The sequence below is a fragment of the Taudactylus pleione genome, unplaced genomic scaffold, assembly GCF_031769625.1.
Source record: "Taudactylus pleione unplaced genomic scaffold, aTauple2 ptg000016l, whole genome shotgun sequence".
NCBI lineage: Eukaryota > Metazoa > Chordata > Amphibia > Anura > Myobatrachidae > Taudactylus > Taudactylus pleione.
This window is the reverse complement of record NW_028284418.1, coordinates 44,522,553-44,546,617: the sequence shown is the minus strand read 5'-3', so window position 1 is coordinate 44,546,617 and position 24,065 is coordinate 44,522,553. Positions and strand designations below refer to the sequence as shown.

The 24,065-nt window shown below is 43.2% G+C and overlaps 1 protein-coding gene across 2 annotated transcripts in view; it reads left to right on the top strand.

Annotated features, from left to right (window-relative positions):
• Positions 1–2,543: 2,543 nt before the first annotated feature.
• LOC148541993 (uncharacterized) overlaps positions 2,544–24,065 on the top strand; it is a 61,337-nt gene continuing 39,815 nt past the window's right edge. Inside the window, exons 1-3 of one of the 2 annotated variants that reach the window (XM_088473799.1) lie at positions 2,551–2,855; positions 7,539–7,657; positions 9,229–9,333. In XM_088473799.1, coding sequence (XP_088329925.1) covers positions 2,730–2,855; positions 7,539–7,657; positions 9,229–9,333 — 350 coding nt within the window. In that variant the 5' untranslated portion in view covers positions 2,551–2,729. Of the gene's footprint in view, positions 2,856–7,538; positions 7,658–9,228; positions 9,334–24,065 lie in introns of both variants that reach the window. The other variant, XM_088473808.1, reaches the window with a different exon arrangement.

Genomic DNA, 24,065 nt, shown 5'->3' with positions numbered 1-24,065 from the left:
ATGTGAACTGGGGCACTGTGAAGTGTAATGAGTACTGGTAGCATTTCGATGTGGCATCTTGTGAACTGGGGTGCTACAATGTGTCATAATATGAATTTTAGGCACTGTGGGTATAATGTGAACTAGGGCAATACTATGGGAAAAGTTTCACCTATGAATATCCAGCGGAAAAAAGTGCAGAATTAGGGTTTTGGGGTTCAAACTTGCGGCAACCCCCCTAAACCCTTTTTACACCCCCATTGATGCTAACCAGAATGTAAGCTCTCACGAGCGGGGCCCTCTTCCCTCATGTGCTTTTCCTTCCTTTACTTATATTGCTATCTACTCTATACTCCTTATAACAGCACCTAACCCTTGACTTTTGCCATCCTGCTACTATTGCAGCAATGTTTATATACCATGTACTTGTCCTGCAATGTCTTATACTGTATGTCAGCGTTTTCTTGTTCTGTTCAACTGTTTTTATGTACTGTTTCTGTACTTTGTTTTTGTACTTGTTAGGCGCTGCGGAACCCTTGTGGCGCCATATAAATAAAGAATAATAATAATAATGATAACTGCGTCAAAAAATGCAAAAAACCCCCACAAAGGACACCCCAAAAAAGCACTTTGAAAAAGTGGGCAAAAAAAATCAAAGCGGGGGTACAAATTCAAAAACTAGCCTCTTTTTTACAGGTGCTTGCTGAAGGTGTGTTTTTGGTGCTTTTTAATGCTTGACTTTAGCAACTTAAAAATATGGTTGCACCAATTTTCATGTACCCCAAATTTGATGGGACTACTTATTTCCTCCCCAAAAAATGCTAAATGCTAGTCTTCACCCCTGTTCCAAAGATGCTAGCGCCTATTGAGACCATTCAAAGACCCCAAATACCTTCAGCAGGGCTAATCGGGGGTACCCATAGTGAACCCTCATGTCTGAGCATCTTTTGGAGGGTGTCAGGATGATTTAGCCAAAAAACGCCAGGACTTTTCACCTGTTTGAGATCCGCCGGGTCCCGTTTTCGCCGATTTGGAATTGAATATGGGGATACGCAGGCACACGCGCGATTCTTTTTCACACCTGAAACCAGTGATAATGGCGAAAAGTCCAGCAATGGACTTTTCACTTCTTATTGAATTTGGCCCATAGGCCCCTATAATCCCTACATTTTAACATATAGTTAGTGTCCATACACGGTGCGATGAGGCGACGGGGGATCCGATGTCCGACATATCGGGCGGTCCGCACACATGGTGCGATCGGGTGGCCGGCCACCCGATATGTCGGCTGCCCCTCCCTCACCTGCATAGCAATACATGGGGTCGCACATCGCATCCCCTGATTGCATGTTTCTGCAGTGCGATCAGGTGATGCGATGTACAACCCCATGGGAGTGCGCTTTCTACGATCCATCAGATCAGCTACTTTATCGCACCGTGTATGGGCCACATACTTATTTTCTGTAATGCACTGTACAATTCAACTGCTTGTAGTGATTATTTTGTTCTACTATACTTTCCTGCATATAAAACTAAGGCCCTCATTCAGAGGCGGTCGCAAGAAGCGATTGCTCTCTCTGAATGAGGGCGGCCGCTTCATTTTTGAAGTACGGCCTCCTGGTCGTTAGTTAAACTGTGGGTTACCACCCACAGCTTAACGACCGATCAGGTTGATGGTCGCGATGGTGATCACCATCGCGACCATCGGGGCTTGCGATGAGACCCTAAGGTTGGGTCTCGGCAACCTCAAACCCCAGGGAGCTTCCTGCTCTGATGGAGCAGGAAGCTCCCCACTGACATCACTGATGATGTCAGTGCGGCCGCCCACAAAACGGTAGGCGTTCCTTAAGGAACACCTCCGTTTTGGAAACCACCCCCCCTGCCCACCTACAAAACGGTGCGAGCTGTCGATCAACATCGACAGCCGCCCCTTTTGTAGCGAGCTCCGGAGCGAGAGAGTTTCTCTCTCGCTCCGGGGCTTGCGCACACGCAGTGCGGCCGCTGCGCGTCCGCAGGGCTACCCATCGATCCGGATGCGAGCACATCGGTGCTTGCGACCGGGTCCGAATGAGACCCTAAGTGTGGAGCATTGTGCCAATTCAGCTGCACCAATTTATGTCACTTTATGTTGTTTCTCCCACCAAATTGCCAAGGCTGGAGAAAAAAAATTGCAGCTTAATATTATTGCAATTAAATTAATGTTCAGGTGGATCAAGTGAAGATTATGTCCCCCTAGGACAGGGGTCTTCAACCTTGGCACTCCAGCTGCTGTGGAACTACACATCCCAGCATGCACTGCCATAGTTTTAGCATGCTGTTATAGCAAAAAGGTGGCAGTGCATGCTGGGATGTGTAGTTCCACAGCAGCTGGAGGGCCAAGGTTGAAGACCCCTGCCCTAGGATATAATCGTCACTTATTACAAATCTTGTTAATACAAATGAACAGTATGCAGTGGGACATAATCTTCACTTGTTCAATCAGGGGGACATATATTTGAGATTCTGCTTTAAAAAGTAATGTTACTTCAAATCCATATCAGTTCATTTGAAGCCATACAGTATTTTGCAATTATATAAACTAAATAACTAATCATAACTTGAAACTATATTTTCAGAATAGAGGTCTGTAAGGTACAATCTATGTGCTCCCTCTAGTGGCTACACATTTACTTTCTAGTTACTCATAGAAACACAAACAAACAAACAGTGCTACTAATGTGTCTGGCAAAAGCTTAAACGTGATAACGGAAATGCTGGGAACTAAACAGAAACTGAAGAAAAAGGCTGGGAAAACATTGGCTCATGCTGCAGTAATTAATGCAAAAAAGTTGGCACCTGAATTTGCACAAATTCCCCCTCCTGTCCCAGGAGAAAAGGTAAGGCTGGTCTCTGCTAATTGTGCTGGAAGCTGCAGGTAATAGTTCCTACAGTATATAATTCCTATATAAAGATGTATATAAGGATTCAAACTATAAAATTGTGGCACATAATAATGAATAAAGCCACTATATGCCTATACTTACAAATAAGTAGGCAATACCTGGTTCAGGGGTTCTTGTTAAATCTATATTTAAAGAGACGTATTCATCTCACTGACATGAATTTATAAAATGATGTACAAAGAGGAGGCGAATATGGGACAGCTGTGACCAGCTTACAGAACCGTCATCTCACTCATACAATGTACTCTGCCCCACATAGCTTCTAGCTTGTAAATTACCTCTGCTGTGTTTTATTTAAAGTCAACAAACTACATAGGCCGTTTATTTGTGATATACATCTATTCCTGTATATGAAATAGTATACTATAAAGTCCTTCAGCACTTTTTGTGACTGACTGGAAAGTCAGAGAGCAAACACATGGCAAAACTGATTTACTATTAAAATAATAATACAAATTATTTGTACATTCACATTTACCTGAGTGCAAGCATGGTTTTAATGTGCCATTTCTTTACTATAATTAGAGGTGTAAATTGAATATTATTAATATATATTAATATATCATATATGAACGTTATAAGTTAACTAATTCACTACAAATGCCTCTCCCTCAACATTATATAATAATACTACAGTAGCTGTAATGCCTGGTGTTGCCTGGCCTTTATTCATTTATTTGTCTCCAATCCCCAAACATATCTCTCTCTCTCTCTCTCTCTCTCTCTCCTCCCCCCCCCCCTTCTTATGGGGGGCATCCACTAGACGATTTTATCCTTGTCCAACCTCTAAACGATTTTCCCTTGAAATTTGATCTTCCACTGTGAACGATTTGCAAACGATCTAACGATAAACTATGTTGTTTCAATCTGTGATTGACAGCTTTCAGCTATAGTGGGCAGATAATATTTTAGAGGGGTTCATCGTTTGATCGTACAGCGTGAACGATGTGTAAACGATTTGTAAGCGATCTCCAAGCGATATGAAAGCGATCAAGTAAAATTGACCTGCATGTTCAATCGATGGAGGAGACGATCAAACGAGCAGCGGGAGCGCGCATCGTTCATCGTTAGAAACAATTACTGCACGATTTGCAAACGATTTTGAAACGATTGAAAAATATCGTTATTGTTCAATCGCCTGCTAAAATTATCTAGTGGATGCACCCCTTTACCTACCCCAACACTTTCTTCCCATCTCTCCTCCCTCCTCTACTGTGTTTCTCTACATCACCCCCCCCCCCCCTCACACTCTCCTGTGCATCACTGACACTGCTGGGAGGGGTCATAGGTCACACCAACTGTCATTATATTCCAATGTGATTACATCATCTTTTATCAAGCTTTAATTTAAGAGAGAGGGGGAGATACCCCTATCACACTGCCAGCAATGGCCTGGGTTATTTCACGTGAATGCGCAGCAACCCGGGTTCTTGTGCAGGATGAAGAGTCCAGTTGAAATAACCCGGGTCAAGCTACCCGGAATTTCAACCAAGGTAATGAGTAGGGTTGAACACAAGTTCAATCCGGCTCATGGCGCAGTGTGAACGGGTAACCCTGGTCAATGTGACCCGGGTCCCGTTCACAGCATAGGAAAGGCCCGGCACTTGGAGATAATCTCGTCTCCAAGTGCCGGCTTGGCACGTTATGGCAGTGACGTCATCGACCCGGCAATAAGCTGGGTCGGGCCGGCAGTCTGAAAGGGGTCTCACCCGAGTGGCATCCAGGATGGACTCGGGTAGAAAATCCCGGGTGCGACCTGGGAATGCAGTATGAAAGGGGAAAGAGAAAGGCAGACGGCACTCAGGGTTTTTAAGCAGCACAAAAGTGTATTAAAAGTCACATCTAAATATGTCACTGAAGCGACATAATAACAGTTTGCCTACGTTAACGTTTCTGTACCTAGATACTGTCCTCAAGGCAACAAATCATAGAATCAAATGGACAAACATATATACAGTAGGTATACCGAAATGTTAGCATAGGCAAACTGTTATTATGCTGCCCAGGTCTATTGACTTTATACTATAGAATGCTAACGAATATATATATATATATATATATATATATATATATATTTATTTATTTAATATACACAATACATGAAATAACATGCAATAGTATGACTCGCAGTGCTTCACAGATATCATGAACATAATACAGAGGTTTAAATTTTCTGAAAAAACAGAAACCATGAGCACATAGTAATACTGAGGTTTAGATTTGCATAATGTGCATACATCATGAATATAATACAAAGGTGTGGCAGTTACTGTATTTTGGTTAATCAGTTCCAAGGATTATTCCTACTATGGTTGATGCTAGATCCAAGTTGGTAGAAGGGCCTCTGATGTCACAACCATGTGACCGCTACGGCAGGGCCGGTCAGCTACCACTTTTACTATTCACATGGACATAGACGGGGAATATAAACCTGTGGCGAGCAAAGCAAGCCACCGTGATGGAAGCGTGGCAAGCGAAGCGAACCCACCATGATACACTTTTGGCCCCATGTTCTGAACCTTGTTCCTCTCCCTGTTATCGTAGTTCACGTGGATGTGATATCATAGGTCCTGTAGCCCACTTCATTTTAGACCTCCTACACGCAGCCATTTTTGGCGCACTACATAAGATTACATTGGTCAGAATAGGCAATGCCTGGAACAGATGACACATAGTGGGGGAGTAACTGGATACCCACTGCATAAATAATTTAGTGGGTAAACTATAAGGATATAAGCAGTCATTAAAGAACAAGTCCACAGCAAAACAGAACTTAAACAACACCTTTAATATGCTCATAATATACCACAGAACATTTAAAGATGTTAAAGTTCTATACAGTGAACATCAAAGAATTTATGATCATAAAATGTTCATGGTCATCCAACTGCAGCTTATAAAGTGGTAAAGTGGTACATGACTAGAACAAGGTTGTCCTTGTAACCACCAAGGTGGCATAATAATAATAATAATAATAATAATAATAATAATAATAATAATAATAATAATAATAATAATAATAATAATAATAATAATAATAATAATAAACTACAAGCTACTATCATAATGATCCACAATAAATTACAATTACTCATCTTATGTTTTTGACCAAAAGGGCTGCTGTGTATAGGAGATTGCCAGTACAGTACATAATGATATAAGAATAAAGTATATGCATAGCAGAAAACAGGGCTTTGTTTCTATGAGAAAGGGTACCAGTACTCTGAAAAGAGGTACCGGTGTTCACATAAAGTTAAAAACTGATACAAGATTTATAGTAGCATCCATATTCTGGATTAGCTTCAGATGCTTATTTTATTAATTTCTGAAATTAAAAATCAGCTCATAGAAAGGTATTGGTACCATTACGGAAAGAAAACACTGACTTAAAATAGGTATGCAATCTGGAAGGCGGCTGACGTAAGCCCGACAGCAGGCTTCCCGACTGCTTTATCCCGGCGAGGGTTAAATGACAGGCATCTAATTTTAGACGACTGTCATTTTACCGACGCCGGGAGACCGGCACCCGGCATCCCTATCGAAGTGATTGGGATGCCGGTGCGGACAGCCGCGGAGGGGGGGGTTAGGTTTAGGGCTCCCGGGGGGGATTTAGGGTTAGGCATCCCCCTGGGAGATTAGGGTTAGGCATCCCCCCGGGAGGTTAGGGTTAGGCATCCCCCCGGGAGGTTAGGGTTAGGCTAGGGAGAGTTAGGGTTAGGCACCCCCCTGGGGGACTTAGGTTTAGGCAGCGGGGAAGGGGAGGTTAGGTTTAGCCACTTAGAGGGGGGATTAGGGTTAGGAAGGTTAGGGTTAGGCACCCCTAAGGAGGGTTAGGGTTAGGGGGGTTAGGTTAGGTTAGTTCATACTCACCTGCGGATGATCGGGATTTTCAGCCGTGTCGGCTTGCCGCTGTCGGACTTTGAACCGCCAAACTTGTGTCCGGCAGTAATTCGTATGTATTCCCTTAAAATGTATCCTTTAAGAATAATAATATTGCAATACACAGCATATAAGGTGGTAGCAGTTAAGCAATGGTAATAGATTAAAACTAAGCCAAAGTAAGGTATCAAGAACAGTATCAGAGTACCAATACAGCAGACAAAGTATCAAGGTGAAACAGACAATAAGGTCAGGAAGACAGCAAGGATCAATGGAAGAAGAAAGCTAAAGGTCAGGGCAGGTGGAGTACAATCAAGGTCAATGTTTCAATTTAAGTCAGTATACAAAAAGACAAAAAGGTTACTAATACTCAGGAGACAGCACTTGAACCTAAGGAAAAGCCTCTATTACATTGGTAGGAAGCGACATTTGGAAGTCTCACTTCTCCCAGCCACTCTTGCGTCATGCTGGAGATACAGGAGCTAGTGAGGTGCATACGTCCCAGACCCGGTTCATAGCACAAAACAAAATATTTGTATGGGGTGATCCTAATATCCCACTATCTTTTATGTTAACTGTATTTATAACACATTGAATATAAGATACATATAAATTAGATTTTTTGATTTAAATAAATCACTGCTCTCTAGATATGTGGATATATTTTCATGTTATTTGTGAAATATCTAAATAGTATTCAACTGACTATAGGTAAAACCCTTGTGTTATATACTGTAGCTGCTGGCGGCTCTTCAAGATTGGAAAAATCAACAAGTGCTTATATCAAATCCTAATGGAGAAAGGAGCACTAAAGACTTAAGGCTTGTTTTCAAATGTGTTGACTCAAATAACAAAGGGTGAGTTTAATATCTTACATTTAGCATTAGAATGCAATACACTAGCGGCGGCTCCTACCCTCTTTGAGGAGGGGGGCTGCCGCTGCTGAAATCGACACGGTCACTCAGCGGCTCCTGCCTCCTCCTGGCCGGGTCCCGGCTCCTGCACAATCGATCTGTCAGACGTCGGGACCGGCGCATGCGCATGTCACCGGCTTCCAAAGGGCTGCATTGTATGCAGCCCCAAGGAGCCGGTTAGTGCTGGCGGAAAGGCAGAGTAGCGGCTTCCTCCTGGAAGCAGCTCTCTGCTAATAGCAGCCGGGATTGGCAGTCCCAGGGGAAGGAGACACCTCCCCCTGGGGATGGTTGTTGTATATGTGACTGGCAGGTGGCACTACCAATAGGAAGCCACTGTCAGTCACAGTGTAGCCAGTGTATCCACAGACTGCACTGACTACACTGAGGTGGTGGATTTTGCTGGGGGGCTGGCACTGACTACACTGAGGTGGTGGATTTTGCTGGGGGGCTGCAGCCTCGCAGCCTTTAGGCAAAATCCACCACTGCAATACACAATAAAATATTGAGTTGTATAATAATATTTAAAAGTTAACATGGTTAGAATTAGTTGATCTTATTCATAGTTGTTATTAATATCTGATAGAGCCCTGATTGCTGCCAATCATTGTTTTAACCTAATAAATCTCCGAGGGGCAATATGATACACCTCTAACCGTCACTATTTTTTGTAATAAGTTTAAAATACATTTACATATACCCTTGGTCCCCCATTTGCCATAGTGTATCCCCACATGCACCTCAGCTTGGGGAGCATATGGGGCATGTGCCCAGGGTAACAGAAAGAGGGGAGCACCAGCAGGGGAACTACAGCTACCTCAGCTTCGATGTTGGAGAGCAGGGAGGTCAGCCTACAGTTATCCCCTACCTGGTGCCATACTATGCAGCAATAGGCCACACTGCCCCAGTCTCCCCTGTCTGTCTGGTCATGGACCTGCCTCCTCATCACAGACAGCAGCCGCCTTGGTGGGACCTGCCTCATAGGCAGCTGCTTAAATCAGTTGGTGTTTGAGTCCTGTCTTTTTTTTATATATTTTATTTACAGTGGAACTATAAGTGCTGCAGGGCCCTTAATGTGGTTCTACATGTGCCTTACTGGGACCTGTATTTCCACTGTAAAGAATATTAATTCTATATTTTAGAACATTACTCCCGCACCCAATGCCACCAGGCGTGGAATCCGCTGACGACTGACAGTGGATTAATGATTTTTCTCAGCAGAGCCTACTGTAAACAGGGCATATCGACTGATCTAGCACACAATAGAAATCATCGAGTATCACCATTGAATGTAAATTGACAGACAAATACGCTGATTAGTAAATTTTGTGTTTTTCATCGTAAACGTCTGGCTATGTCCAGTGATTTAATTTAAAAATTAAACACGATTCTTAGTAAATATACCCCTCAGTGTCTAACTCATCAGCTTATGTAAATTAAGTAAGGCCCATTGTACACCATGTAATCTGTACTGGAATTGATGTATTATAAGCGATGTACTTTAATTTTTGCCCTAGATTTCTTAATGAAAATGAAGTGCAGAGTGCTTTAGAATTATTTGGCTTTGTAGTCAATAATGAAGGAAAGGAATACATAAGAAAATCCATTAATTCTAATGAAGGGTAAGTGCTATATATCAAGACATAATAAAGTCGTACATCAATGCAACCTTGTGAAGTAAAGTTAATGGCCGTATTCAATTAGGAGCGAAAAGTCAGTTATCGGCGATAATTTATCGCCGATGATGTAATTTTCGCCATTTTCACTTATCCCCAGGTGCGAAAAATCTTTGTAAAAAAATGGAGATAAGTTTTAACCACTGTTTAGTGCAGAATTGGTATTTTGGGGTGCAGAATAAAAAAAAATACCCTGCAGCCTTTGGAATGTCCCCTTAATGTAATCTCTGTCAAAAAAAATCCTTAGGACACCCCATAAAGATACTTTCATTTTGGGGGCAAAAAAAAAATGTTGGGGAACAAACTTAAAAACTATCAAAATAGCCTCAGGGGGCGTCCCCATGTATGCGGCAGGTGTTTTCAAGAATGCCGGTGGTTGCGGCAGGTGGATTTTTAAAGAATTTTTAAAAATTACTTTAGGGACTTAAAAATATGCTTGCACCCATTTTCATGTACCCCAAATTTGATGGGACTAGTTTTTTTACCCCCCAAAGAAAAGATAAATGCTATTCTTCACCACTTCTTCACAGGCACATTTATGCACCTGCCGCAGCTATTTAAAAACCCCAGTTACCTTCAGCAGGCCAAATCAGGGGTATCCATAGTGATCCCCCATATCAGACCATCTTTTAGGGGGTGACAGGCTGATTTCCCCAAAAGTGACAGGACTTTACAATACTCACCTTTCTGCTGGGTCCCGTTTTCGCCGGATCCTAATTGAATACGGGGATAAAGCGGGCACGCTCCGGGTACTTTATCCCAGGAAAAAACGGCGATGATGGCGAAATGTCCGACCTCAGACTTTTTGCCTCAAATTGAATATAGCCCTAAAATGGAGCATGAACACAAAACACCTACTGTATGGTACATACTTAGAGGTTACCGTGCTGCAAGTAAGGAAGAGGTGAATTAAATTGTTTATACTATATTCGTAGTGGAGCTGAACAGATATTCATGAGATTGCAGTCTATCAATTAATTTGGATCCAGTGACATCACTATGACATGGTACACTTAATATAAGTGCGACCCACAATATGGCTGTTTCAGCTATTTGTAAGTTACTCGTACACTTTAAGTGATTTATTTGATGCACTTTATGATTAATTACATTGACAATTGGGGTTATTCAAAATATGCAGAAAAATCGCATTGTAAAAGGGGTTTTATTTACATTTACTACAATTTCAGTTTACCAGCAAGAGATCATACCCAGGACCCAGCAGAGATAGTGCTCATGCTCCGTCATCGGACTGCGCACGTGCACCCCTTCATACATTCTAGGGATACTTCATTGTTGTGGGAATCATGTGAAGACAGCTGTTTTTTGAGGATTTCCCACAAAAAATGTAATTATGCCCCTAATATTTTCTCTTCAGAGTTGTAAGGTTTGGGGCACTGACAAAGTTTTCTATGTATTCCTGTCAACAGTAAGGTTCCCTTTCAGTTATCAAATTTGTTATAGTGATAAAATGCATACAGTACAATATATTCCTAACAGCCAGAAACATAACGAGTAGTCTAAAAAGACATAATTAAAAATGCCTAATTACTTTGCTTGTTGGTCCTGACTGGAACAATGATGTGCTTTGTTGTTCTAAAATCTACACTGCCACCTACTGACATAATAGGGGACAGCAGCTTTGAAATTGACTAAAAGTGTAAAGCCATATAGCTTTCTAGACAACCTTAGTGATCACTTTAAAATTAAACTCAATGATTACAATATAATTTTTTTCTGTAATTGACTATGGGCCTGATTCAGAGAAGTACATCATTGCCACCTCTGCTGCTATTTTGTACGCCAAGGATATGCGAAAATACGATATTGCTCCAGCGCCATGATTTGTATTGAGACGCCCACAGGCGCCATCACGAATCCAAGCAATTGCGTACTAATGCACAGCAGCATATGCTGATCCTTGAAAAATCTCCCTTCTGAGTAACCCTATGCTCGTACAGAATAGCTGTCTGAACCGAGATGCCGGAGCCATGTTTTGTGTATACAGGATCGCAGACGCAGACATGCCCCGAAAATGGTCGTGACACACCTGTGTTTTTGGTTGCACACCCAGTTGCTTTCCCTAAATGTCCCTTAACGGTAAATCCCTCTGCAAGTAAAATGTCACTTCTTGCTTCTACGGTAATGGACTTTGACACATGCACAGATAACCGATAATTGCTCAACTGCGAAAACATTGGCATACAGTACTTCTCTACATGTTATCAATAATGAAGGGTCTTACTTAGTAGTCCAGATTTACTCAGCAGTACTAACGAGATCAGGGCCAGACTAAGATTTGCACGCACATGCAGAAGATTACACACGCTGAGCGATTGTTAGCCTTTGCGCATGCAGGAAAGCTGCACTGCACACGTGCAGCGATCAAATTACGATTCTGCTCACTCAGAGAAATCACTAGCAAACTGAATGAAAGGTAGCCATTGTTTGGAGGAGGTAACGGGGGTTGGCTAGAGAAATGTAGGCATGTCGTTAGCATTTAATCAGTTTTATGGGCATCCATAAATTAGCCACTGCGTTCTTGCTCGCAGCAGGAGAGCCCTCTGTGTGTCTGGAGACCCGCTGTGTCTGCGACAGCTTAGACTCACCCAGAAGGCTAATGGCCGCCTGATCTGCTTTGGAGGTTTCCGATGTTTCCAGTTTTGTGTGTGAGCTGTGGATATAAGATGCTCTCAATAGGTGTATCATTATCATATTTTTGCAATTATGATCTGTCAGAGATTGCAGCTGTGATGGCATTTACGTGCGGATCTGAATCAGTCCCTCAGTTTGTTTTTAATTATGACTCTTTCTTTAAGGATCTCCTTGTTCCTTGTTTCATCATGTCAATTTTGAGCACAGTTGGTTGTTCACTTGGCAAAGCTTAATGTTTCATATATGCAGTTAGTTATGTAAACAAATTGTAAGTCTCTGTATGTGATTATCGCAGTGATATGGAATACATATACAGTAAGACTCGTTGTTCACTTTGAGGGGGGTCCTGGGAGAGTTTTGTCATACAAAAAAAGAAATTAAAGAATTGGGTTTTATAGACTTTAAGTCCCTCTATCTCCATAACATTGGCACCTAAGGGGGGGGGAGGGGGAGGCAGAGCAGAGCTTTTATAAAACTAGGTTCCACCATAAAAGTTATTGATTGGAGATCAGTGTGGTCACCAGGCAAAAAGCAGAATATTACAGTAAAATATTGGAGATTAGGTATGGGGGAATATCTCCCAAACTTGGTTTAAATAAATTAAAGGGCACCCACATTTGAAAGTGAAGGGTCTCATCTTTCAAGTGATGTGGCCCCCAAGCAGCCATTGACTGGTGACATTATTACCTGGCACTACAGAAAACATCAGTCTTCCATAGATGGGCAGGGCATCATATTCACCCTATCTCCCCAATATAGGCACAAACACATGTGTGAGTACTGTAGTTTGAAAGAGGGGAGTCCTCTTTTTTACACAATACTCTATGGGCCTGATTCAGACTTGGGAATAGAGAGCGATATCTCTATCAGCTGTGAACCTGAACAAACCATATTGCAATGCAAGGGGTGTAAATACACACATTTTTTTACATGTGGGGTAACTACTGGCTGCTTTTGCATGTAGCCCACAAATACTGCACAGCTTTATTATTACTCTACATTTTAGATGTCAGTTTGGAAACACTGCTCTCAAATCTAAATCTCTCTGCACATTTTAAATCTGCCTCACCTGCAGTGCAGCATGAATCAGGCCCTATGTCCTTAGCCATTACTGTCTCTGATCACCAGACAATATTACCTTGAACTATGGAAAAATTGCATTTTCTATAAATGTGGTAGGGCACTACATGTGCCCTATAACACCATAATAGCAGCTGCAGATGTGAGGGGGACCCATATTTGACAGAGGGATGTCCCCTGGGTCAAACAATATGCCCCTTTTGGTGTTATTGTCTGCTGAACACCTGACAATATCAAAAGACAGAGGAGGGCACATTATGCCCCATATGCCCCATCTCCTCCATACTGGCCTGCACACATTAGGGTGCACCCTTGTTTGCAACAGGGTAGTCCCCACTTTAAAGCGACGAGCCCCCTTAGTATTTATTGTATGGTGAGCACCAGGCAATGACTGAAATGGTACATAAACCTTTTTCTGTACATGTAGGGGATCTCTGCCCCATCTTGTGTCAAATAAAATAAGGGGGCTCTCACTTAATACTATTGGTTTTCTAGTTTAAAAAATGGTAGGCACTTTTGAGCTACCATATTAATCCTACACATTGTAAACATTTAAATTAGGGATGTGCAGGCTCGGATAGGTTCGAGTTTGCACGTGGAGTTCGGATTTTTCCCTCCAAAAAAACGGAACTCAGAACGAGGCAAAACGTCATCTTACATGGACGAACATCATCATTCCTGGACAAAAGACCAGGAATGATGATGTTCGTCCATGTAAGATGACGTTTTGCCTCGTTCTGAGTTCCGTTTTTTTGGAGGGAAAAATCCGAACTCCACGTGCAAACTCGAACCTATCCGAGCCTGCACATCCCTAATTTAAATAGAGTTGGCAACAATTAGCAAAAGCACACATTTTTCATGTGAAACCCCACCTATTGCGTGGTATCAGTTAAAAGCCTGTCCCAGCCACAGATAATATCCAGCCATTGCAAACTATTACTTTACAGATGTCTCTGACGACAGCCGCCTGATAAGTGTGAGAGATCCCACTAAAATAAAGCCATTTTGGAAAAAGGACGACGGGCCAGTGCCATATCTAATAAAGTTTATTTAAAAAAATGACAGTTGGAGAGAAGAGAGATAAAGGACAAAAATTGGCAGAAGGCTGAGGAGCATCTCCCTGATGCTGGAAGGGCAGATGGAGGAGAATCGGATAGATGCGGCCATTACCTGTAAGGGTAGGGGTGGGGGTGCTGAGAGTGTGGCTCCTGCAGAGGAAACAAGCTGCAACAAAAGAGTAGCTGGGACTTGCAGTGCCACAGTCTGTTTCAGTGTTTTTAGCAATTAGCAAACATGTCTAGTACTCTGTGACTACCTTCCAGAGGGGAAGCTGCATCCTAAGATTCTGAAATAGATGTGGTGAGAGAAAGTAATTTATTACACACACAAGTAGTCACTTTGCGATATAGACATAGCTACTATTATTTCTACAACAGCACTGTGACAATACTATTTATGCAAAAACTATTTTGTGCATGCATTCAATTAAGGGCCCCAATGTGTACACACAAGAACTCAAATGTGACCTGTGCTACCACCATTCAAACCATTTAAAGAGTCCCCATTTTGCAAACAGTAGTGGCCTGAACCAGTTAAGATGTGGAATCTGCATTTATTTAGGAAGAAAGATTTATGGAGCTCTTAGGGAACCTATTGAATGCTACATAGGACTACATGTATTATAGGCAATGTGAATTAAGTCTATAGGGATATTGTTATTTTTAGATTGATGTACAGCACCAGATAATTCATAATTAAAGTGATATTGACCTTATTGAAACTTGTATTGAACGCTATGTGTGAACTACTTATCATTGATTCATTTAAGTCAAACGGACCCATTCCAGTCATCATTTGGTGTCATTATTACTAAATACAAAAATCCTTTGCATACATTTTGTCTGACATTCAGTCTGTGGGAAGAATCCTTGCCTTTCTGACAGGTTGTGGTCTGAGTTGAGAGTTGCACCAAAATGAAGAAGTAAAAAGATTGTGCAACCACAGAGGCACATTAAGCTTACTCCAGTACCACATTTGTATTCTCACCTATATTGGGTATTACATTACACACAAAAAATGTATTAAGCCTTTTAAAGAAAAGAGAAGTTTCTAGCTAGCATTTATCAAATGCTTTCTATAAAATAATAGGTAGAATCTGATTTGTTGCTAGGGGCAATTTCTCCACTTCTCCACTTTATAGAAGGCTTGATAATGCATTAGAAGACTTGACAATGTATTTATTTGTGTTGTTTATATAAACAAACAAAAAAATCACGTTTGGTTTTGTTTTACTGCACTGAAATCTCAATTTAAAAAACAAACAAACACTTTTTGGGCCATATTAGGTAAAATTTTATTTGACGCGTTAGACAAAGGAAACAACTAATGGTATTTTCTGAAACTGCAATGTATTCTGAAAAAAAATAAAAGCATAATTCAAAATTAGACGAAATGCAGGAGAAATCTGTGATCTCTGTGAAGTTGCCCTCTTATTAAATAGGAAACAGTGATATAACCCTTTCCATCTACTAAAAAGTGGTTATCGCTACTTCATAAATAGATCCCTTACAGTTGCTAGTTTACACTCTGCAAATACTTTATTTCCTCTAACCCACTAGCAGGGATTGGCTGGGCTGCGGGGCAATTTTAGTGGTCCAGGGCCACCCGAAGCTGCTCTCTACATATACATAGCTAGCTACGGGAGGCAGACAGAGGATGCTCCCCTGTCGTTCTGTGCTATAACACAATGGGAGCAGCCAGGCAGTAGTCTCTGTCTTCCTCCCTGACACCCGCCAAATCTATGTCTGGCTGCAGCGAGCACCCTAGGGTTGTCAAGAGCTGTCCTTTGCGATAGAGGGACTTCCGGGTTTATGACTCAGAAGTCCCTCTGGCGTCCTTCTGCGCATGCTAAAAGTGACACATATGGGGGGGGGGGTATCTGGGAGGGATCCGATTGGATCCCTCTCAGAAACATCCCAAAAAGAAGCCCATATGCTTCTAATTTGGGACGAAGCACCGGCATTAATCGCATTCCTGTACTTAGAAAATGGCATTTGCAGGGGTTTTAAAAAATTAGCTTTTAATATATTTCCAATAAAAAAATAGGGATTTGTTGTGCTCATTTATAAAATATCTAATCGAGCTCCCTTAGCAATTAATCTCATGAAGTTATAAAAATATATCTATTATAAAAATTAGCTTAAAGTATGTGGTGACTATGCTTGTTTGACTTCATATGCTCATATAGCTCCTGATGGGTACATAATATATTATAATAGCAGGGTCAGGTACAGTTCGTATGACATATAATAATTGGAAATAACTCATAAATTAGAACTGTATGTAATAATAACTACTCAGTCATTTGAGATAAATGTATACATTGAGTGTAATAATAGTGTGTCTGCTGAGTATCATCCCAAATTCATATACCATGTGTGGCCAAACACAAATACATATGCAAATGATCCCTGGCTTGCAACAAATTATTTAATCCTATTGCCGGGATGGATACTACCTTAATGTAACCAAAAATATATATATATATTAGGGGTGTGCACCGGCCACTTTCGTGTTTTGTGTTTTGGTTTTGGATCTGGATCTTTCTTCGTGTTTTGGATCTGGATTGGTTTTGCCAAAACCACCCTTCCGTGTTTTGGGTTCTGGGTTTTGTGTTTTGGATCTGTATTTTTTTGAAAAAAAGCATAAAAACAGCTAAAATTACAGAATTTGTGGGTTTTTCTGCTCCTATGCTATTATTAACCTCAATAATCTTAATTTCCACTCATTTCCAGTCTATTCTGAACACCTCACACCTCACAATAGTGTTTTTATGTCCAAAAGGTTGCATTGAGGTAGATGGATGACTATGCTAAGAGATACGAGTGGGCGGCACAAACACGTGGTCCATCTAGGAGTGGCACTGCAGTGGCAGACAGGATGGCAGTTTGAAAAACTAGGCCCCAAACTATACATAATGCAAAGAAAAAAAAGAGGTGCAAGATGGAATTGTCCTTGGGCCCTCCCACCCACCCTTATGCTGTATAAACAGGACATGCACACTTTAACAAACCAAACATTTCAGCGCCAGGGTCTGCCACACGACTGTGGCTGAAATGATTGGTTCGTTTGGGCCCCCACAAAACAAGCTGGCAATTAATCTGTCCCTGCACAAACTGGCTCTACGGAGGCAAGATGTCGTCCTCATCCTCCTCATCCACCGATTCCTCACCCTCTTCAGTGTTGTGTACATCCTCATCCTCACAGAGTATTAATTCGTCCCCGCTGGAATCCACAACCACAGGTCCCTCTGTACGTTCTGGAGGCTGGTCTCCCTGGAAGAGTTGATAATTCATTTTATGAACATCATCATCTCCACATTTTGTGGAAGCAACCTCCTACGCCTTTCGCTGACAAGGTTCCCGGCTGCACTAAACACTCTTTCGGAATACATACTGGAGGGGGGGCAACTCAGGTAAAATAGAGCCAGTTTGTACAGGGACCTCCAAATTGCTTCTTTTTCCTGCCAGTACAGGTACGGACTGTCTGACATGCCTACTTGGATGCTGTCACCGATGTAATCCTTTAACAGACAGACGCACGCTTGTCGCTGCTGCTTTGAGGATGCAAGTGCGGCTACAGCCCACACAATTCACAAAGACAGAAAAAAGAAGAATATTTTTATTGTTTGTGTAGCACACTTTGAGGGTGTCACCACCCTTTAAAAGACAGACGCACGCTTGTCGCTGCTGCTTTGAGGATGCAAGTGCAGCTACAGCCCACACAATTCACAAAGACAGAAAAAAAAAGAAGAATATTTTTATTGTTTGTGTAGCACACTTTGAGGGTGTCACCACCCTTTAACGGACAGACGCACGCTTGTCACTGCTGCTTTGAGGATGCAAGTGCGGCTACATCGCACACAAGTCACAAACACATTAAAAAAATAGTTTTTTATTTTTTGGAGCACTTTGAGAATTACACCACCCTTTAACAGACAGACGCACGCTTGTCGCTGCTGCTTTGCGGATGCAAGTGCGGTACAGCCCACACAATTCACAAAGACAGAAAAAAAAAGAACAATATTTTTATTGTTTGTGTAGCACACTTTGAGGGTGTCACCACCCTTTAACAGACAGACGCACGCTTGTCGCTGCTGCTTTGAGGATGCAAGTGCGGCTACAGCCCACACAATTCACAAAGACAGAAAAAAAAAGAACAATATTTTTATTGTTTGTGTAGCACACTTTGAGGGTGTCACCACCCTTTAACAGACAGACGCACGCTTGTCGCTGCTGCTTTGAGGATGCAAGTGCGGCTACAGCCCACACAATTCACAAAGACAGAAAAAAAAAGAACAATATTTTTATTGTTTGTGTAGCACACTTTGAGGGTGTCACCACCCTTTAACAGACAGACGCACGCTTGTCGCTGCTGCTTTAAGGATGCAGGTGCGGCTACAGCCCACACATTTCACAAAGACAGAAAAAAAAAGAACAATATTTTTATTGTTTGTGTAGCACACTTTGAGGGTGTCACCACCCTTTAACAGACAGACGCACGCTTGTCGCTGCTGCTTTGAGGATGCAAGTGCGGCTACAGCCCACACAATTCACAAAGACAGAAAAAAAAAGAACAATATTTTTATTGTTTGTGTAGCACACTTTGAGGGTGTCACCACCCTTTAACAGACAGACGCACGCTTGTCGCTGCTGCTTTAAGGATGCAGGTGCGGCTACAGCCCACACATTTCACAAAGACAGAAAAAAAAGAACAATATTTTTATTGTTTGTGTAGCACACTTTGAGGGTGTCACCACCCTTTAACAGACAGACGCACGCTTGTCGCTGCTGCTTTGAGGATGCAGGTGGAATCTAGACGGGATTTGGAACCGGGGACACACTACCTCCATCAATTGTCTAAATCCCACTGCACTAATGGCGGATACCGGACGCACGTCTAACACCAACATAGCAGTCAAGGCCTCAGTTATACGTTTTGCTTCAGGATGACTGCTGTCGTACTTCAACCTCATCGCTAGGGACTGTTGGAGGGTCAATTGTTTAGTAAAAGTAGTGATGTTCATCATCCCAGAGAGGAAGTAGGAACAACTCCCAGCAGCAGCAACAGCACTAGGAGGAAGTGGTTCTTGATCTTTCCCTATTTTATTTTTATCGGAGAAAGTTTGGTCCTCCATTTATGTTATATTGATATATACGTGCGACTAAAGCGCACACAAACACAGAAAATATTTTTTTATTTTTGCTGGAGAGTAGTGCACTTTGTGGGTTACACCACCCTTTAAGAAATGAGCCAGCCGGCTTTTTACTTATGGGACACAGGCGAACGCTTGGCGCTGCTCCTTTGTTGATGCACGTGCAGCCAGAGTGCACACAATTCACAAACACAGAAAATAATTTTTTTTTTGGTTTGGACTGGAGTGTACTTTGGGGGTTACAGCACCCTTTAATGGTCAAGCCAGCCGGCCCTTTACTTATGACACAGGCGCACGCTTGGCACTACTTTGTTGATGCACGTGCGGCTACTGCGCACACAATTCACAAACACAGAAAATATATATATTTTTGGTTTGGACTGGAGTGTACTTTGGGGGTTACAGCACCCTTTAACGGTCAAGCCAGCCAGCCCTTTACTTATGACACAGGCGCACGCTTGGCACTACTTTGTTGATGCACGTGCGGCTACTGCGCACACAATTCACAAACACAGAAAATATATATTTTTTTGGTTTGGACTGGAGTGTACTTTGGGGGTTACAGCACCCTTTAACGGTCAAGCCAGCCGGCCCTTTACTTATGACACAGGCGCACGCTTGGTACTACTTTGTTGATGCACGTGCGGCTACTGCGCACACAATTCACAAACACAGAAAATATATTATTTTTTTAGCACTTGGGGGGAGCACCCCTGATGGACAGAGCACCCCCTGGACAACACTACAGCACCCCTTTAGGACTGGGACACTGCACAGGACTTTGGAGTGAACACAGCCCCTATGGAGAACTGACTGCACAACACAGTCCAACCAGCCCCTATGGACTTTGAAGTAGTGGACACAGCCCCTATTAACAACAGCAGCACAGCACAACACAGCCAGCCCCTATGGACTTTGAAGTAGTGGACAACAGCAGCACTACACTACACTACACTACACAGCCCAGCCAGCCCTAACTCCCACCCTCCCTCTTCACTGTCCACAGCCGAGTGAGAAAATGGCGCCGACGGGGGTACCTTATATAGGATCCAAAACCCGTGAGACTCGGAAGGCGGGATGATGACGTTTTGCCTCGATTTCAGATCCGAGTCAGGCAGGAAAAGTCGAGCCTGACTCGGATCGGACTCGGATCGGGCGGGCTCGGGGGGGTTCGGATTTCAGAAATCCGAACCTGCTCACCCCTAATATATATACACATGAAATCCTAGCAGAGTACTCTGAAAAAAGGGGAAAGCAAAGACCTCCCTGTAGGCGTAAATATCCCAGATGACCTGATACTGATTTACATCAGGATAGCAATCCCGGATGGCATACTTAAATATTATAAAATACTATAGGCAGATAATATCATGTTGAGTCACATCACCCCATAGAAATCTAAATAGTAAGTACGGAGTACAAGTACCTGGTCCCCTCTGCTGTCCAGGGTCTTCTATGAGCGGACACCTGGATGGGAGAGGGATTAGGAATAACTCTGATAGAAAATAAAGGGAGAGGTGGGGGACACCGATCTGTACGTGCTGTTAGGCAGTGTCTGTTGCTGAAAGCATTGCAGAAATCTGAATGCACCACCGGACCAGGTCACGACCCACCCGCAGAAGAGTACCTGAGTTAAAATGACCGAAGGATTGTGCCTGACACCCTGCTGCCGTGCTGCTCCCTCCTGCAGTGGGGAGTGACTGACTGGACACGTTTCACCACAACGGGCTTGTTCACCATACTGTGCAGTAGTGTAAATCTTCCTCTAGTTTAAGACTTGTAATCCAGAATGTTACCATGGGATAGAATGGTAAAGAGGGGGTGGTAAGTGTCAGATGCACTATAATAACCAGCTCTATTTGACGCTTACATTGAACATCTGTATGTATGAAAGCAGATAGTGTAGAGAAAAAACACTTTTCTCTATGTTATTGGCAAACCTCCAATGATTTTGCCATCCTCATACTATTGTATGGCAATGGAAAATCATTCGATAAGTGGACTTTTGTGGCTGATTGTTTTATCACATATGGGCAGGATTACTTGCCGGTATGGGCACTAACCTGTCAGGCAGTGCTGGTATGTGATGTGGTTGATTATAGTTCTAATTATTTTTCATTTATTTCATTATACATTTACACTTCACCCCCTTTAGATAACATTTTGCAGTGTGTTTGCCATGTCCATTTTGCCATTGCCATGTCCTGGTAGAAAAGCCGGGGCCACTTGTTTGCATTTGCCCCCAGACTAAAAATTTTCAACCAGTCCCTGGTCACAGCTGCGATATAATATACAAATGCTAGTATCAGCCTTCCCCTGGTGCAGTATCCTCAGGGCTCCAATCAGAAATGGTGGGGCCCAGGACTGACAAAATAGGCAGGGCCCCCCCCTCAGGTTATTAGAATCAGTCTCTGTCCAGCTTTTTTTTCCCCCACTCCAACTGCCCCCCCCCCGTTATTAGATCCAGTCTCTGCCCAGCATTTTTTATCCCCACTCCACCCCCCCTCATTATTAAATCCAATCTCTGTCCAGCTTTTTTCCCCCACTCCACTCCCTCCTCTTCCCCGATTATTAGATCCAGTCTCTGCCTACTGTGCACAGCATTTTTTTTTCACTTACCTTATTTCCTTGAAGAAGCATTCTGCTTCTTCTCTGCCTCTTCCCTAGCACTGCAGACACTGCTCCTCTCTATCTGCGGCGGCTCCTCCTACCTACGTCGGGTAGGCGTGATTCTCCCAGATGGGATGGGCAGTAAGCGGTGGCCCATGCTAGGCGGTGGTAAGAGCTGGTGCTGCCGCATGTAGTAGGAAGTAGGCTGACCTCACAAGGGGTCTGTACTGACGCGTTTCTCGGCAATACGCCGTTTCCTCAAACCAGTGAAAGCTTTCACAACATGAGACTGTATGATACATTGTATCCATCTTCACATATGGATCTTTATTAGTTTTACCATGGTTACAATACTCCTCTTGTATTGCATATTCATATTGCTCTTATAGGATCTGTTCCTTGGTTCTTGTGGTTGCTTGGTTATTACCTATTATCTGACCACACATGCCTTTAATTTAGATTCATTTATCATTGCATTATGTTAATTATTTGATTGTTTTTTCTGAACCTGACTCCTCTATGATATTGTTTTAATTTTATTAAACTATTTTATTATTAATTATTATTATAATTATTATTATTATTACTTTCTCATCCTGTCAGTAGCACAGCACTTCTATAATTTTTTCTTTTTCACCAAGGTCAGAGAGGTTCAGCACCTCTTTAGAAGCAGCGGTCCAGCAGGATTTACAGTTATTTATTTTAGTTTCTATTTTGACAGCCACACTGATTTGGCACCCTTCATTTTTTTCTTGTTCTTATGAAGTGCACCTTGGTTTTGCACCAGGGCACCTCGATGATCTGCCCAGCATACTGTACATCTAGATATATGTCTCCACTCTGCACCCGGGAGCGGGTTCCACAAATAAAAGTGCCAGCCTGCAGAGATGCAGAGAGATTGTGACATGCAAAGTGTACAGTCTCCTAACCCTTTAGCAGGGCCACCATCAGGGGGGGTAGTCGGAACTCTAGTCCCGGGCCCGGACACTCAGAGAGAGGGGGGGAGGCCCGTTGGCTGTTCCTACCACCCACCATGCAACAAGTAGAGGGGGTGGCCTGTCCACTCCTTACACTCACCCTCCCACTCACAACGCTACCTACTACCAACCTCCAGTGCAATGCACTCATTGCAGTGAAAGGGGGGCCCGCTCTTACTGCTGTGGGCCAGCGGCCGTGCAATAAAGTTTTTTTTTTTCCAGCCGGCGCGCGCATGACATCATGAGGCTGAACATGAGAGAAGCTGCAGCGTGTTGGTCAGACAGAAGAGAAAAAGGAAAGTGTCATGCGGGGGCTGGCTGGCAAAGGCAGAAGGGGGGCAGGCTGGCAAAGACAGAAAGGGGGCTGGCAGGCAGAGACAGAAGGGGTCTGGCTGGTAAATACAGAAGGGGGCTGGCTGGCAAATACAGAAGGGGGCTGGCAGGCAGAGACAGAAGGGGGCTGGCAGGCAAGTACAGAAGAGGGGCTGGCAGGCAAGTACAGAAGGGGCTGGCAGGCAAGTACAGAAGGGGCTGGCAGGCGGAGACAGAAGGGGGCTGGCAGGCAAATACAGAAGGGGCTGGCAGGCAAGTACAGAAGGGGCTGGCAGGCGGAGACAGAAGAGGGGCTGGCAGGCGGAGACAGAACGGGGGCTGGCTGGTACTGGGAGGACACTGTGGGGCTAGAGTTTCAGAAACACTGGGGGGGAGGGGGAGTGGGGGCCCTGCCTGTTTTGTCAGTTCTGGGCCCCACAAATTCTGATGGCAGCCCTGCCCTTTAGTACCATCACATTCAGTTACACATAACCATTTTTCTCCTAAGATACTGCTCATTTTAGCCTTATTTATGGCTTAAGTCAATTATGAAAGGGAGGGGACATCCAGACGTTTTATTATATGTGAAGCCAGGGCTGCTGAATTATCCCTGGTCACAGTGGCCACTTCTTACCTCCCACACCGGTGGAATAACCAGTGCTGGTATGCAGCCGCCATCAAATGGTGTGGAAGTGATGGTGAGAACGGCCGTGAATCTCTACTGCCAAACATGTTTTTGTGCACATGCGCATATCATTGCAATGTTTTTCCCATCATATTTTATTGAATTTTGAAGCATTGAAAGCTTTGATGGTGGAAGCCCAGCCATC